At 43.7% G+C, this 14473-nt stretch overlaps 1 protein-coding gene across 1 annotated transcript in view; it reads left to right on the top strand.

The window, feature by feature from the left end:
* The first annotated feature begins 1757 nt into the window (after window positions 1-1757).
* BBOX1 (gamma-butyrobetaine hydroxylase 1) overlaps window positions 1758-14473 on the top strand; it is a 27605-nt gene continuing 14889 nt past the window's right edge. Inside the window, exons 1-3 of the mRNA XM_042837330.1 lie at window positions 1758-1845; window positions 5543-5923; window positions 6546-6660. Of these exons, the coding sequence (XP_042693264.1) occupies window positions 5573-5923; window positions 6546-6660 (466 nt within the window). The 5' untranslated portion in view covers window positions 1758-1845; window positions 5543-5572. The remainder of the gene's footprint in view (window positions 1846-5542; window positions 5924-6545; window positions 6661-14473) is intronic.

The raw sequence follows: 14473 nt of genomic DNA, 5'->3' as shown, positions 1-14473 counted from the left end.
AATTTCCTATAAGTTGCAGACATAAGCCTCAGCCTTTTTAATTGCCAGAACACTTGGAGAGACAGTCTCTAAACAGTCATTTAATACTTTCACTTGTGTGTGTGCTTATTTCCATCCAACTAGCCAGCTCTTCATCTTTGTGAATGTTTTGCTGCCTGTGAAAAGTGCTGCTCAGCCAGAGCTTATGTCAAAGGTTTCCCCTGCACTGATTATATGGAGACAGCAGGACTTTTCTAGGTGCTCTGCAGAGCACAGTATGGATGCCGAGTACCCATGGGAATATGTACCTCAGTGTCCATCACAAGGCATTACCGATTACACAAGAAACTACAGCTTTTCCCTTTTTTTTCTTTCTTTTTTTCTTCTTTTTTTTTTTTTTTAATATATAAGTTCAGTCATGTCACCAGTTCATGCGCAGTGAAGAATGCATGGATCCCAGTCCAGTACAAGATGATAACTTCGTACCAGCATGCGAAGCTCCACCAGAAAGCCAGTAGGTGAGAGTGCACCCTCAACAAGTTTGCAGACACCAACCAAGCTGAGCGGTGCAGTTTGTATGACAGAAGGAAGAAACACACACTATCCAAAGGGGACTCGGCAAACTCCAAAGGTTGGTCCATCATGACGTTCCACAAAGCCAAGTGCAAGGTGTTGCACTTGGAGTGGGGCAATGCTAGATAGGAGTACAGACTGGGAGAAGAACTGCTTGAGAGCAGCCCTGAGGAGAAGAATTTGGGAGGGGTCTGCTGGACAAAAAGCTGGACACAGCCAGCAGTGTGCTCTTGCATCTTGGAAGGCCAGCCGTATCCTGGGCTGCATCAACAGAGGGGTGAAAGCAGAGAGGGGGAGGGGATTGTCTGCCCTGGTGAAGTTCCATCTGGAGGTACTGTCCCCAGCACAGGAAGGACGTGGAGCTCTTGGTGTGGGTCCAGAGAAGGGCCACAGAGATGATCAGAGGGCTGGAGCACTTCTCCAACAAAGACAGGCTAAGGGAGTTGGGCTTGTTCAGTGTGGTGAAGGGAAGACTCTGGAGAGACCTCATTAAAGCCTTCAAATATTGAAAGGGACGTTTTAAGCAGAAGGGAAAACAACTTTTTACACAGTCTAATGGTGATAGGACAAGTGGGAATGGCATTAAAGGAGGGGAAATTTAGAATAAATGTCAGGAGGAAGTTTTTCAGTGAGGGGCAGGTAGGGTTGAGGCACTAGCACATGCTGCCCAGGGAGGATATCCCAGAAGTGCTCTAGGCCGGGCTGGATGGGACACTAGACAGCCTGATCTGGTGAGTGGTCGGGGTTGGAAGTGCATGATTTTGAGGTCCTTTCACTGCTTTCCTAGATGTGGTCCTGCTTCTGTCTCTCAGAGCCTGCCTCCCTTCCACACACAATTCAGACAAACACAACATTCCCTGTTTTGCCAGGCAAGGAGATGTTCAGCACCGAGCAAGCACTGCATGCTACCGCTCTTTTTAAACTGATTCCCAAGAAGCTCGTTTGCCTGGAGCTCGCTGCTCGCAACATTCGACACTGAAATCACCGGCACCGTTAATCAGCACACGCAGCTCCACCTGCAGCACGCCAACAACGCCTCCCCTCTCTAATGAGCCACCTGGCTCTGAGGCGCAGCCTGGCCCTGCGCCTCCGTTCCCCGCCCCCGGGAGCGGTCGGCCGGCAGCGCCCCACCGCGGGCAGGGGAAGCCGGGGCCGGGCTCTACGCAAGGCCGGGGGGCGCTGGGCCTGCGGGCCGCCTGGGATGGAAGGCGGAGCGTGGCCGGGAGCCGCTTCGCCGATGGGAAGCCGTGCGAGCTGCGTTTTTGCTTGGCTCTCCGTGTGCAGCATGTAAACGTAGGTTTGCTTTCCTTTATGGTGCGCGCCTGCCGCTTTGCTTTTGTGCGTTCCGCGTGGTGAGAGTGGAGAGAGCGCTACGTTGGTGCCTCCTAGGCAGAGGACGGCAGTGCAGGGAGCTGAGATGCAGGGCGCTCGCTCTGTGTTTCTCGGTTATTAATTGCTGTTTCGCGGTTATTAATTGCTCCTCTGGCCGCGGTCAGGGCACACTGATAAACGACTTCAGGCGAAGCGCTGCTTCTCATTTAACGCGGTGTGAAACGGCACCACGTGGCGATCGTCCGCCTGACGGTGCAGGGGATAGGAGCTCCTTAGCTTGTAGTTCAGCCTGCATTAGCATCAGATTGACTTTTTTTTTTTTTTTTACCCTTTAAAGCCTCTGAACAATTGTCAATAAATTGAAAAAAAAAATAGCACTTAAACTAACTCATTAGCACAATCTATACGGTGGGAGATTGGGTCCGTTAAGCATCATCGATAGCCTCCTAGAATACGAGGTGTGCTTTTCCCATTTCTGGCCTGGAATCACCAGCACAGGCATTTGGGTTTGTTTACCTGCAGCTTGCTTTGTGCCTTGAGCTCAAGGCTTTTAAGACATAAAGTTGTATTTATCCAGCACTTAGCACTGTGCCTTAGCTACTGAGACAACAGCTGTGTAGCTCAGCTGTTACTGGTGTGAGATCATTAACCATGGGTGGGAGCTACTGAGGGGAGTATATTTTTCTGTGAAGCAGTGTGGGACAAAAACTAGACTTATGTATTTGTTTAATTTGCACGTCTGAGAAGATGAACACCAAGAGGGCATGCTGGAGCAGGTATTTTTAAGCGTTGTCGTCTGGGTTTTCATTTTAATAGTGACACTATGTTATGACAAACTCAAGGAAAACCATAAGCAGGCTTTTTGTTGTTACGGGATTTCTCTCGATAGGTGGCTAACCCAAACAATTGCTTTACACTGAAGGCAGAAACAGAAATGTAATGCAAACACTGCTGAAGTTTTTAGGAATAATTCCAGCACTAGGGAAATCTTTTTGCTATAATAATTTTCATGGCATTCTCTTGTGTAGCTGGCAGCCAAATGGCCCTGAAGCCTCCCAGCTAACAGCGGTGTCGTGCAGGATCTACTGCACTATTTTCAATAAATAGGCATAAAGCAAAGATCTGGATAGGACCAAAGCCTTGGGGCAGAGTAACAATGGGCAATGTAGATCTGCATACTAAAAAAGCCACACAAAGTACGCAGTGAAGTTGTTTCCTAACCTAAATGTGTTGAAGGCTTCTGCTGTTGCCAGTGAAAGAGAGCCTCCCCTCCATTTGGGTGCAGTGGCTGGCTGCTCGAGTCTGGTTGCCAGGACTGGAAGTATTTCAAGAGAGTACTTTGTGATTCAGAATAGATTAGAGTGATGATGCCAAAAGCTGAAGTCACTTGGGATGGGGGTACCGATGGCAGCAACTCAGGCTTTCTCTGCGTGGCACTAAAGATAGGGCTGCTACCATCCGCACTGCGTGCAGTGGGTTCTGCGCAGCAGCAGCGGTCTGTGAACAGGAGCAGCAGCAAATCATGAGATCACTGCCATGAAACGTGTTGATGCGTGTGAACGTGGGCACTGTAACATCCACATCAGAGCTAACTGCGGAGGTTCTCTCTTTAGTTGGTGGAGAGAAATAAGAGTTCAATTCTCCTCATCCTAAAGCGGGTCTCTAAATAGGTCAGTTGAGCTGGGATCTAAATGAGTGCATTATTTATGGGTGGTGCCTGCGATGTTCAGATGGGGTGACTGTGGTACATGTCTAAAGTTAGGCAAGATGAACCTGGCTGTTCTCATTTCTTGCATCCAAGCAAAACTGGGAATTCCCATTTGACTTATAGCTTTCCCCAGTGTAACATAAATCACGTGTATCTCACCTCCATACCTTCCAGAAGTTTTATTACTCTTCTTTTAACTACAAATTGTGTCTGGCAGGATTGGTTGCATCTGTTTTTTTAAGGTTGACCTTCATTCCAGAGCATTTACAAAACTAAATGTAACCGACTTAGAATTGTGCTTGAGATGTGTTTTGTGAGATATCCATTGCCAGGAGAACAAATAGCAGTTGAGCAACTTCCGTGACAGGTAGACAATAAACCCACCTTTGTTCCTTGTCATTAAAAAATAGAATAAATCCAACATCATTTTCTATTTTTTTTTTCCAAAGGAGCTTTTTAGAAACAAGTTTAGATTTCTTATCTGAATGGTAGAATACTAGAAACTTGGATACCCTTTGAATCTGTCAAGCTTATTATAGTGTTTTAGACTTGATGATGAGTCTTCCTTGAAAGGCATTTAGAAATTAAAGGCTTAACTATTTTTTACATTGAGCTTCAAATGATTAAAGCAATTTAGTGGGTTGTCAGGTTCGACACTAAGCATGCACATGATACTTAAATTATTTTTCAAGCCTTGTGAACTGACATGAGAGAACTGTTCTGGGTGTCATGCGTGTATGAAATACATTGTGAATGAACTATATGCAGAACTCATTACATGGATGTTTCACATAATGAAAAATATCTTGTTCTCAGAATTTCCACACCTCAGGTAAGCCAGAAGAGCTTCCTGGTAGCCTTCAACTTCAAAATGAAATCCTGTTCTCACAGTCTTATCCCAAGCAGTTACTAAAGCAGTACCTGCATTTACATATGGATGCGTGTGTGTTTTACATACGTATATATGAGAGAAGGAAATATATATTCAGTCTGGTTACAAACCCGTTTTTGGATAAAAGAGGTTAGAGTCTGTGTGCACAAAGCTGTTCCTTGGATTGAATTGCAACTGAAAGTTGGTAATAAATGCGATTCTTCTGGGACTGCTGTGCCCAAAGAAAAGGAAGCAGAAATCAATTTTGTGCTTTGCTGTACTCAATCAAATGAAATAAAAACAAAAGGAGACCCTAGGGTCCTATACAGCATTGTTCTAACTATGCTAGTCGGAATCCTTTTGACAGCTCTTCTAGATCTCAGTGTGTAAAGATACTGAATCCAAAGAGATATTCCCTGTGTAAGGACAGAGGGAAGGCTTTGGTTGCAACCAGGCATCAATATTTGTGCAAGAACCAAAACAGCAGGGGAAAAAAAAAAAAAAACAAAACAAAACACTGAACAAATTAAGAGTAGATATACAAACTTTGAAACTGTTGAACTTCCAGTTAAAAACAAATGTGATTACTTAGTGATTTGCCAGGAGCCCAAGGAAAGTGTTAAACCAGAACTTTTCTGATGTAAGATTTGGATGCATCATCTTTCGTCAGCACGGCGTACAGTTGATTTGAATTACTCAGCTCTAAGCTAGTGGAAACCTCAGTAGCTCAGCAGTAGTACGTATGTTTGGTTTGTGGAACTTGTCTCAGAGTGCCTTACAAAGGGACCTTTATGCTGTAAGTATCCAATGGACGCAGGAGCAAGGATGAACAAATTGGGGAATCCGGCCAAAGCTCTGCTAAACGCAGGGACTTGTGGACAAACAGGTCTGAATATATCCTCTGTGTCCCAAATATATCCTCTGTGTCCCAAATATATCCTCTGTGTCCCAAAAGCCATCAACGAGATGATGAGTATTCCTAAATATTTAGCTAGAAAGAAATGGGGAGAGTCGCCTTAACGTGCTCCTTCTGTTACAGGTGCTCCCTAAATAATAATCTGCTCTCTGTGGTACTGCAGGAACACCGCCGCCACCCGACCAAGGTCAGCATGTGGAGGCTGGCAGCTCATGTCATTCTGGGGACCAAAGTCCAGCCCGTGACCCGGTGCCTGCTTGCTGGGGCTGCAAACCTGCAGTGCTGCTGGTGGGGGACAGCACGGAGGACCCACGCGGGCTACATGAGTGCGGGGATACGGAAAGTGGAGGCTCCAGATGCGGAGCACCTCGTCCGTGTGCAGTGGGAGGATGGAAGTGAGAGCTGCTACCCCTGCGTCTGGCTGCGGGACAACTGCCAGTGCCCACACTGCTTCCTGCACTCTGCCAAGGCCCGCAAGCTGCTCTTCGAGGACCTGGATGTTGACATCGTGGCCAAGGAAGTCACTCTGACAGACAGGAGAAAGGTAAGGATGATGGTCTTAATCCATAGAAAGGATACCGTAGAAAGTATAACCCAACATTCAGCACTGGCCCAGCTTCTGTATCTCTCCATCTGCATTAGCGTTTGTTCATGACAAAGGGAGGTTATTAAGCAAAACGAAACAATCCTTCTGTAAACTTTAATGTTTTCTGACTCACGTAGCAACTCTGTATGTCATTTTGGCTTTATACATCTATTTTCTTGAAAAGGAAAAAAGTTTCAAAACTTTTGAACAGTTGATCTCTTAACATTTGTTTTTTTCATACGTCTCTCTTGGCCTGTTTTTGAAAGGCAGATTTGGTCTTCTGAGTTGTAGTGAAGCGTTCTGTGCCAGCTTCTGTGATTCCCAGTTTCTGGTAGGCAAAGTACACGCAGTGACAGCAGCCCACAGAAAATAGCAAATTAGGTCATGTGCTCATGTGAAAATAAACATCTATAAAAGGCATCGGAATTTGGATGCTGTTCAGGTTGGATTTTCATTAATTGTTTGCAGTTACATTACGTGGAAGCCTTAGCTGTGATATTACTGATTTAAATATTCCAATTTCTGTAATTTCTGGTTGTTTTTTTTGTCCTTAACATTGCGTTTCTTTTTATTTCCCAAGATATCTATCACGTGGCCCGATGAGCACACAAGCGAATATGAAGCTGAGTGGCTGAAAAAACGATGCTTCTCTGAAGCAGCCAGAGCAGAAATGAGAGAAGATTTATTTTTACCAGGTAGGAATCAAACCCACATTTGTCCTTTCAAACACCTTTCAAACACACATGGTCTGGCGCTGCAGACCCTATCTAGATAGAGAGTCAATGTGTGAAGGCCAAGCCTATCCAGCTGAAGCAGGAAGAGTTTCTGGGATCGCGTTTGCTTTTTCACCTCTTCTGATCTCTGGACTGTGGGCCAACAGCTCTGCTCTATCCCAGCCCACTTGCAGGAAGGGAGACGTTCTGCTGCTTGCGCCGTGTTCGCTTTCCTAAAAGCTGCTTCCTTTCTGATAAGGTTTGGAGGTCTCAAAAACGAGTCCTGTGGAGCAGTGTTGGTCTGTGTGATACGGCCAGTGTGTGTTGTTTCAAATTGCAAGCAAGTTGTAACTGAAATATTTTTCTCCTTTCCATGGCTTTTGGTTAAAAAGTAACCGTGTAGCTTACCAGTGCCTTGTGCTGAAGTTCTGGTTGTGTTTGCTCTGCCTCCTGTGTAGCAGGCAGCCTCTTGCAAATGAAGAATTTTGTGCAACTGGCAGTGTAGCACAGGCAGTACGAGCTGTGGTTACACATAACTCACCTTTCGGAATGAATGATTGTGAAATCAGTAGGTTTGCCACGATGCACATCCTCATTTCTTCTTTCTTCAGCAGTCTTTCATACAGGGAGTGTGAAATGTGTGAAAACTTGCCAGGTTTCTGCAGTTTGCCTTGATGGTGTTCCTGTGAGTTCTGCTGCTGCAGAAAGCTGTGGAAAAGTATTCAGAGCTAAGAGTTTATCTGTTGAAATAAGGTTTTATTCTAGTAAAGGAAAGAAGAGGCAGACTGATGGTGAGAAATCAGATCCAGCTATTGGTTTCCTCAGCGAAAGGCCAATTTGTTTATGGTCTTTTTTTTTTTTTTTTTTGGTGAGTGTTGTCTTATTTTTATTTATTTATTTTTTTTTCTAACAAAGGAAAATGATTTTTATTTTTTCTTGAAAGACCATAAATAGGAAAATGCAAAACCATAAGTACCATCTGCTTCTTGAGCTCTGTTGGGCAGTTAGGGAGCTGGCTTCTGCAGGTCACATCTTTCTTGGCTCCAAGCTCTCCTGAACAAAAGTCAGTTATTTAGATTCAACCTTTTGTAACTAGCGTTAGGCTTCTGCTGTTGAGAATATCTCCATTCATTTCAGTAGATCATGTAACAGTTGTTTACTAGTTCCAGAGTGGAACTTTTTTCCCCTGGTGATTGATATAAAAGTTGATGTCTATTTTTGCCTTGGCAAGAATAAATGACGCTGGTTACTAAGTTGGAGGCTTGGGCATGTTCCCAGAGTGAGCGTGATGAAGATGCAAACCCAGTACAGGGAAACTGCTAGACTTGATTTCTCAGGTTCTGAGTTGTTTTTTGGAGAAGTGAAGATGCTGTGGAAGCTAGCGAGACATTCTGTAGCGTTTTGGGGGGAATGTTTAAGTCAAATGTTGCTCCAATTCTCTAATTCATGCTCAGATGCTCAGAAAAATTGGTCCAGATGTCTTGTTATTACCAAATGTATCAGTAACCAAGATTGCAGTATTTCAGATGCGATGCTTCTTTTTGCATCTGTTACAAAACCTAACTGGACATGGCTTGCCACATTGTACACTGGGATTAATTTCAGGATCTTAATGCCATGCTTCTTTAGGAGGCTTCTCCCTTTTGCTACAGCTTTTCTTTACTGCAGCGGTCCGGAAAAATGTACAGTAAAGATACTTTTGTTCTTTGGACACTGCTTTGCAAATTTGGTGATCTGAGGAAATATGTTTGCAAAAGTTACATAAAGTAACCACATTAACTTTGGCCTTGCTTAGTAGTGCCACTGTGCTCTTCTTCATAATTCTGGGAAAGATCTGGCTCCTTATGACAGGTTGCTCCTTCCAGCATTTCTCAGGTTTCATTTGCAAGGAAGGCTGCATTTCTAAGGCATGTGAATTTGCTTGCTGCCTATTTGAGACCAGCTTCTCCTTGTGTACTGGGGTAAGCTGAAAATCAGCTTCCTTCTGGTCCCTGCAGCTACAGCACTGCAAATGACATGCTCTTAAGTAGTTGATCATGTCCTAGCAGTATAGCATTACAATGATCTGAAATGGCAGCCCTGTGTGCTGGTTCAACCAATACAAGAGCAGGCTCACCAGGCTGCTCTAGTTAGTGGTTAACCTTCATTGCTGACATTGTCAAGGCTGCTGCTCCCTTTTTTCCTCCTCAATAACTGATTTGCTGGAGGAAGCAGTGTCCTGGCACAAGCAGTCAAAACCAGAGGATGTGCACTTGTCTGTGCTTTGTTTTTCAGTTCTTCTTCGTTTTGCTGTGTGGCTAATAACAGTGCAACCTTCCAGAATTTTAATTTCAATATGTCAGCTGGTTCTTAGTTGCTTTGCTTTGGTCATTTGTGGCTTTGTCAATTTCAGAGCTGTAATTGCTAGCACATTTTGAGAAGCACAAATACAGCAGCCTCTAGGCAAGCCTGTGCGTCACCTGTGGTTAGGTCTTGGAGCTTGCAACACCACTTAAATACAGACACGTACACACACAGACCTCCACCTTATGCGCATCTGTCAGTGGTGCCTATGCTAATCAGACAAATATAAAATGCATTTTCTGAAACGGTGATGTTTGCTTTCCTAAAGGATTTGGGTTTTGTTGCAGATGCTGGCAGTTGTGCCAGTGCAATCTTTTTTTTTTTCTTTTTCCTGCATGTAGTTTCATTGTGGATCCACTCCAATAACTAATGCCATTTCTTCCTTCTCTGGGAAAACAAAACAAAACAAAATTTTCACATGAAGTTTATTCTAAAAGTAACCAGCTGTTCCTAGAAACTCTCCTCCCAGTTTCTGAGAGGCATTTTCGTCAGGTGTCAGTCGAGTTGGAGAGCTCTCTCAGTTTCTTGTAACATCAGAATAGATCTCTTTATTGTGTTCACATACATCTTACATACCATCCACTTACAAGCAGTAAGGTTTCTGTAGCAGTTAATTGGCCCTAACTTCTCCCAGACAACGGTGATAAAGGAGGAAAGGTTTCTCAATTGTGACAAGATTAACAGCGCATACAGGAGAGCCTCCCGATTATCCTCTGACTCCCTTTGCTCTTTGTCTTACATTCCAGTCTCTCAGAGCTCCACAGTGATAAGATCTATCAAGGAGTCTGTTAAGCTGTGTGCTGACTCGCTCAGTCACATCTTCCCCCCCAGTCAGGTATATGGTCTTTTGAGAAAGCTCATTATAGACAGAATCATTAAGGCTGGGAAAGACCACTGAGATCGTCTGGTCCAACCCCAGCCCCTGCCCACTGACCACATCTATCAGTGCCACGACTCCATGTCCTTTAGTTCCTTGGACACCTCCAGGGACGGTGACTCCACCAACCCGCTGTGCCAGTGCCTCACCGCTCTTTAAGAGAAGAAATGTTTCCTCATGTCCATCCTGAACCTCCCCTGAAGAGATTACATCTCCACTCAATTCTTCCTGTTCATAAAAAAAGAGAATGTGTTTTTGAAGGCATTATGCCACACATCTCCAAGTAATTTCATATCATTTGTTTTGTTTCCATTAGTAGACGTTGTGGGTCTAAAATGAAGGGGCAGAATAACTGACTTAATTCAGTAGTTTAAATCTCCAGAAAGTTCCAGATTTTCCTATCCAGCTACTCTTAGAGTACTAAATACATTTAAAAAACATTTTAGCTGTTTTAAACTGAAAAACAAGCACATGAATTTATTATTCTCCATTAAAAGGTTCTAAGCTTGCCAGTTGGTACTTACCATGTCACAACTGAAATGCTGAGTAATGCCAGGTGTTTGTTGATGCATGCGTGCTGTCTGCAGAAACTGGGCAAAGGCTATAATCTCTTTTTGTGGAGACTTCTCATTTAGAGCCTTTATGGCTGATCTGGAATGATCAAGAAATGGGATTCTTTTTTCCATTTCCCCAAAATTGCTATTCTGAAGTTGGAAGACGTGGTGACTAATTGTCTCAAAAGCAGTTCGTTCTTCACGCTTTGAAAAGCACATAGATGTGGGGTTTTCTTAGTTACAGTGCAGTTGGTCAATAAAAATGAAATAATTCTGCAAGACCTTTGCTTTTATCCTTTGTGAATTATTCAGCTGCAGTTGTAAACATGGGGATTTTTGATATGGCAACAGCAGCAGTGCTTTGCAAATGAGAACTAAGGCTGTCCGAATGCTAATGGCTCACTGCTGTCTTTCTTACTCCTTAGTTTTTAAGAGCTTATGTTCTTAAATTTCTGCTGGAATACAATGGAAACTATATTAACTGTACTTACAGAGTGGGGAAAAAAGTATGCTGTGCTGACATGATAAAATAATAAGGAACGTGAGTGGGATCAGTTCCACCAGGAAGTAGTGGCAAATGCTCTTTTTTCTTTTTAAGTAGAAGAACACGAATATCTTTGCATCATAGGATTGTTTTTTGTTTTCTTGAGTTTTCCTCTCCCTTTCCCAAAGAATTATAGACCTGCTAATCTGTAAAGTTGTAAATGTTTGGCAGCACATCATCCTTTTGTGTGGGTCTGATGAGGAAGGAGGTCTTCACAGTGTTGCTGCTTTTAGTGTCAACCTACTGTTTCTCTCTCCTCCTCCTGGAATTGGAATCAAAGAATCATTTGGGTCAGAAGAGACCTTTAAAGCCTGTCTAGTCCAACTCTGCAGTGAACAGAGACATCCACAGCTCAGTCAGGTGCTCAGAATCACAGAATGGCCAGGGTTGGAAGGGACCTCAAGGATCACGAATCTCCAACCCCCTGCCACACGCAGGGCCACCAACCTCCACATTTCATAGCAGCCCAGGGCTCCATCCAGCCTGGCCTTGAACACCTCCAGGGATGGACGGGGCATCACAGCCTCTCTGGGCAGCTGTTCCAATACCTCACCACTCTCATAGCAAAGAACTTCCCCCTGCATCAGGCCTTACTATTTTACTCAAGTGGCTGTGAGGTTTCTGGGGCCAATCACAAGAGGAAGGTCTTTACTATTTTTCAGGGAAATGAACGTCATTTAAAGTTAGTCCATGCTTGTGTCAGAAAGAAGTGTTAGAAATTAGCCCCAGGTCTACAGCAGTTACAGGAAGGATTAAACCTAGTGTCGCTATATTTTAATAAAGGCCTAAGACTTCTATGAAAAAAAGAAACAAAAAGAATCCATCGCAGTAACTAGCATGTAAAATAAAGATTAATAAGGCTGTACAAAACTCTCTGCTACGAATCATTATAATCTCCTTTTTTGACAAGATTACCGAACTCGTTGACCAGTGGAAACCAGATGATGTAATCGTTTTGGATTTCAGCAAAACTGTTTCTCACAGTGTTTTTCTGAACAACATTTCCAGCATCCAGCTAGACAGAAATATAACATGGTGGGTGAACAACAGTTTGATGAGTTGAGCACAAAGGTTTGTAGGAAATGGTGTTACATCAGGCTGGCAGCCAGTCAGTAATGGGGTTCCACAGAGCTCCTTTTCGGGGCCAGCTGTCTTTAGTGTTCTCATCAATGACTTGGATACAAGGCTTGAAGATGTCTTTTCTAGCTTTGGTGAAATTTTTTATGCGGTCCTGCAAGGGCATTGGTTTGGTTTATGCTCTAAATACGTGAGTTTGTTCTTGCTTTGATTATTTTCCTAATTTTCTTTACGTATTTAGCATTAAAAGCAGTAATCGTATTCTTAGAGTGAAGCATTTGATACATGCACGTGAAATTATCACAAACATGCTAAGGAAATGTGGCCCATTTGAAGAATAACCAGAGTATCTGTAATGATTTCTCTTTGAGATTAGGTGATAAATTAAGGTAGGCTTTGAGTGGGTTGGTTTTACCCATGCCAGCAGACTGGCTCAAAGTCAGTGGAGTCCAAAGAGAACTCTGATCTGTACCAGAGATAAAGGAGCCATTCTGCTCCATTTGATGGAGCAAAGCTTCCAGAGCACTGTACCTGCATGGGCACCGTGCATTAAAAAAAGCTACAGAGGCAACATGCTGCCTTGGAAAGCTCTGTAAATGATCTGTGGTCTAGAAACATCTAAGAATTTAAGAAATTAAGGAAAAGAGAAAGAAAAGGGAAGAAAAACACGTTTGCCAGGCTTGTGGTTTGCATGCATGTGCTGTGAAAAAATGCATGTGTACATGTATGAAAATATTTGTTTAATTCCTCTCAGAATAGGCAACAATTGGAGTTCAGATAAAGTGCTGAAAGTTTCAAATTGAATCAAAGATCGTGAAGTCATGAAGTAAGGAATATTTGTAATCCTAACTTTGCAAGCTGCACTAGGTTATTTTTTTGTCTCAGATACCAGCTGCTGCTGCGTTCCATACATTTCCCAAGGATTAGTAAAACTTGGAGCTGTACACAAGGCGTTTTCAGCTTTTGGCATTTTTAGCACGGTGTCGTTGCACAATACAGTGGGAGGAAATGCCCATGGGGAGAGCTTACTCCTGCAGTAGCTGAAATACTAAGCTTTTGGCTGCAGTAACAGCCCGCTGCGGGGCAGGGATCTTAGAGTCTTTCTTTTCTGAAATGTGAGGTAGGATTTAAAACGTGAACTCGAACCCATGTCTGCTGGCTGCAAAAGGAGTGTGCTACCATGAGGTGGAACTTCCAGCAACACGGTGAGCATGGGGACTTCAAGGGGAACACACTGCAGTTCCTGTATGCAGAGATGCCGGCAGCACTTGGAGCTGCAGTTAAATTCCATCTGCATGTGTTTGTTCTCCAAAGTGAGGGGAAATCTTTTGGTATATTCCCTGATACGATAATATCCTTCTTTTATGTAAGGAAGATTAGGTACAGCAGGAAAGACCAGAAAGGAGAAGTTGAAACTCACTTTCCTGCACGAGCACGGAAAATTAAATTTGTCTCAGAGGTTATTCTTGGCAGTTTGCACGGCGTACCAACAGCTATTTAAACTGCACAAACTTTAATAGGGGAAAAAGGAAAGCATTTATATTTCATTTTTTCTCAATCCTCCAAAATGCACGAAAAGGCGTGTATTGAGCGAAGCACAGTGGAGCAGTGATCGGACGGCTGCAGAGTGCTCTACTGAGGCATTCAGTGAGGTGAGGCTGTATGGCTCCTCAGGGATTGCACTTCCTTCATTTTGTGAGCACGCTGTGAGATTCAGCAGCTTGTCAGTCATACTGCAGCTTCTTTGAAACACAGGACGGAGCACAACTGATGGCCCGTGTGAGCAGCTTATATCTGGTACACGGGCTGTTTCTTGGATGATCTCTAGCCAGCCTAAGCCAGAGCAGTAGGGAATAGGAGCGGTTGGAAATTTGCAGACTTTGCAGCTGTTGCCCCGTGGTTCACATTTTTATGAGCACCTTGCATAATGCCCTGTTCCATTTCTTTGCAGTGCAGGGTCTCCCTCCGTGACCAGGTGAAATCCCCTAGAGCTCCCATGCTGCAGGCTGCTCTTAGGGTTTGTAGTGGTTGTTATCAGTTCTGTCTGCCAAAGGAGCTGGACAGCAAACAGAGATGGGGGGAGGTTATAAAGGATGCAGTCTGCATTTTTCTGTGGTATCATTTCTGACTGATGATTAGTCAACGTAAGTGGATGTTGGCAGAAGTGCCAAGTAAGCTGGCTGGGAATTTAAAACCATTGTTAATATTTGAAAATCTATTTGTGTTTGGTTGTGCAATCTCTAATGAGTTATCAGCTTCAAACTAAGCGAGGGAAATCAATAATGTCTTTGTTGTAAGAACAAGGCTCTGATTTAAGAGAGTACTTGCCATTAAATTAGTCTCTAGAAAGTTTTGTAATAAAATAGGCAAGATCTCTGTGAAACAAAAAGTAAGAGAGCA

This window comes from Centrocercus urophasianus, unplaced genomic scaffold, assembly GCF_019232065.1.
Source record: "Centrocercus urophasianus isolate 14NV4802_14NV808 unplaced genomic scaffold, USGS_Curo_1.0 seq_7, whole genome shotgun sequence".
In the NCBI taxonomy this organism is placed as follows: Eukaryota; Metazoa; Chordata; class Aves; order Galliformes; family Phasianidae; genus Centrocercus; species Centrocercus urophasianus.
This window is presented reverse-complemented; position numbering and strand designations above follow the sequence as displayed.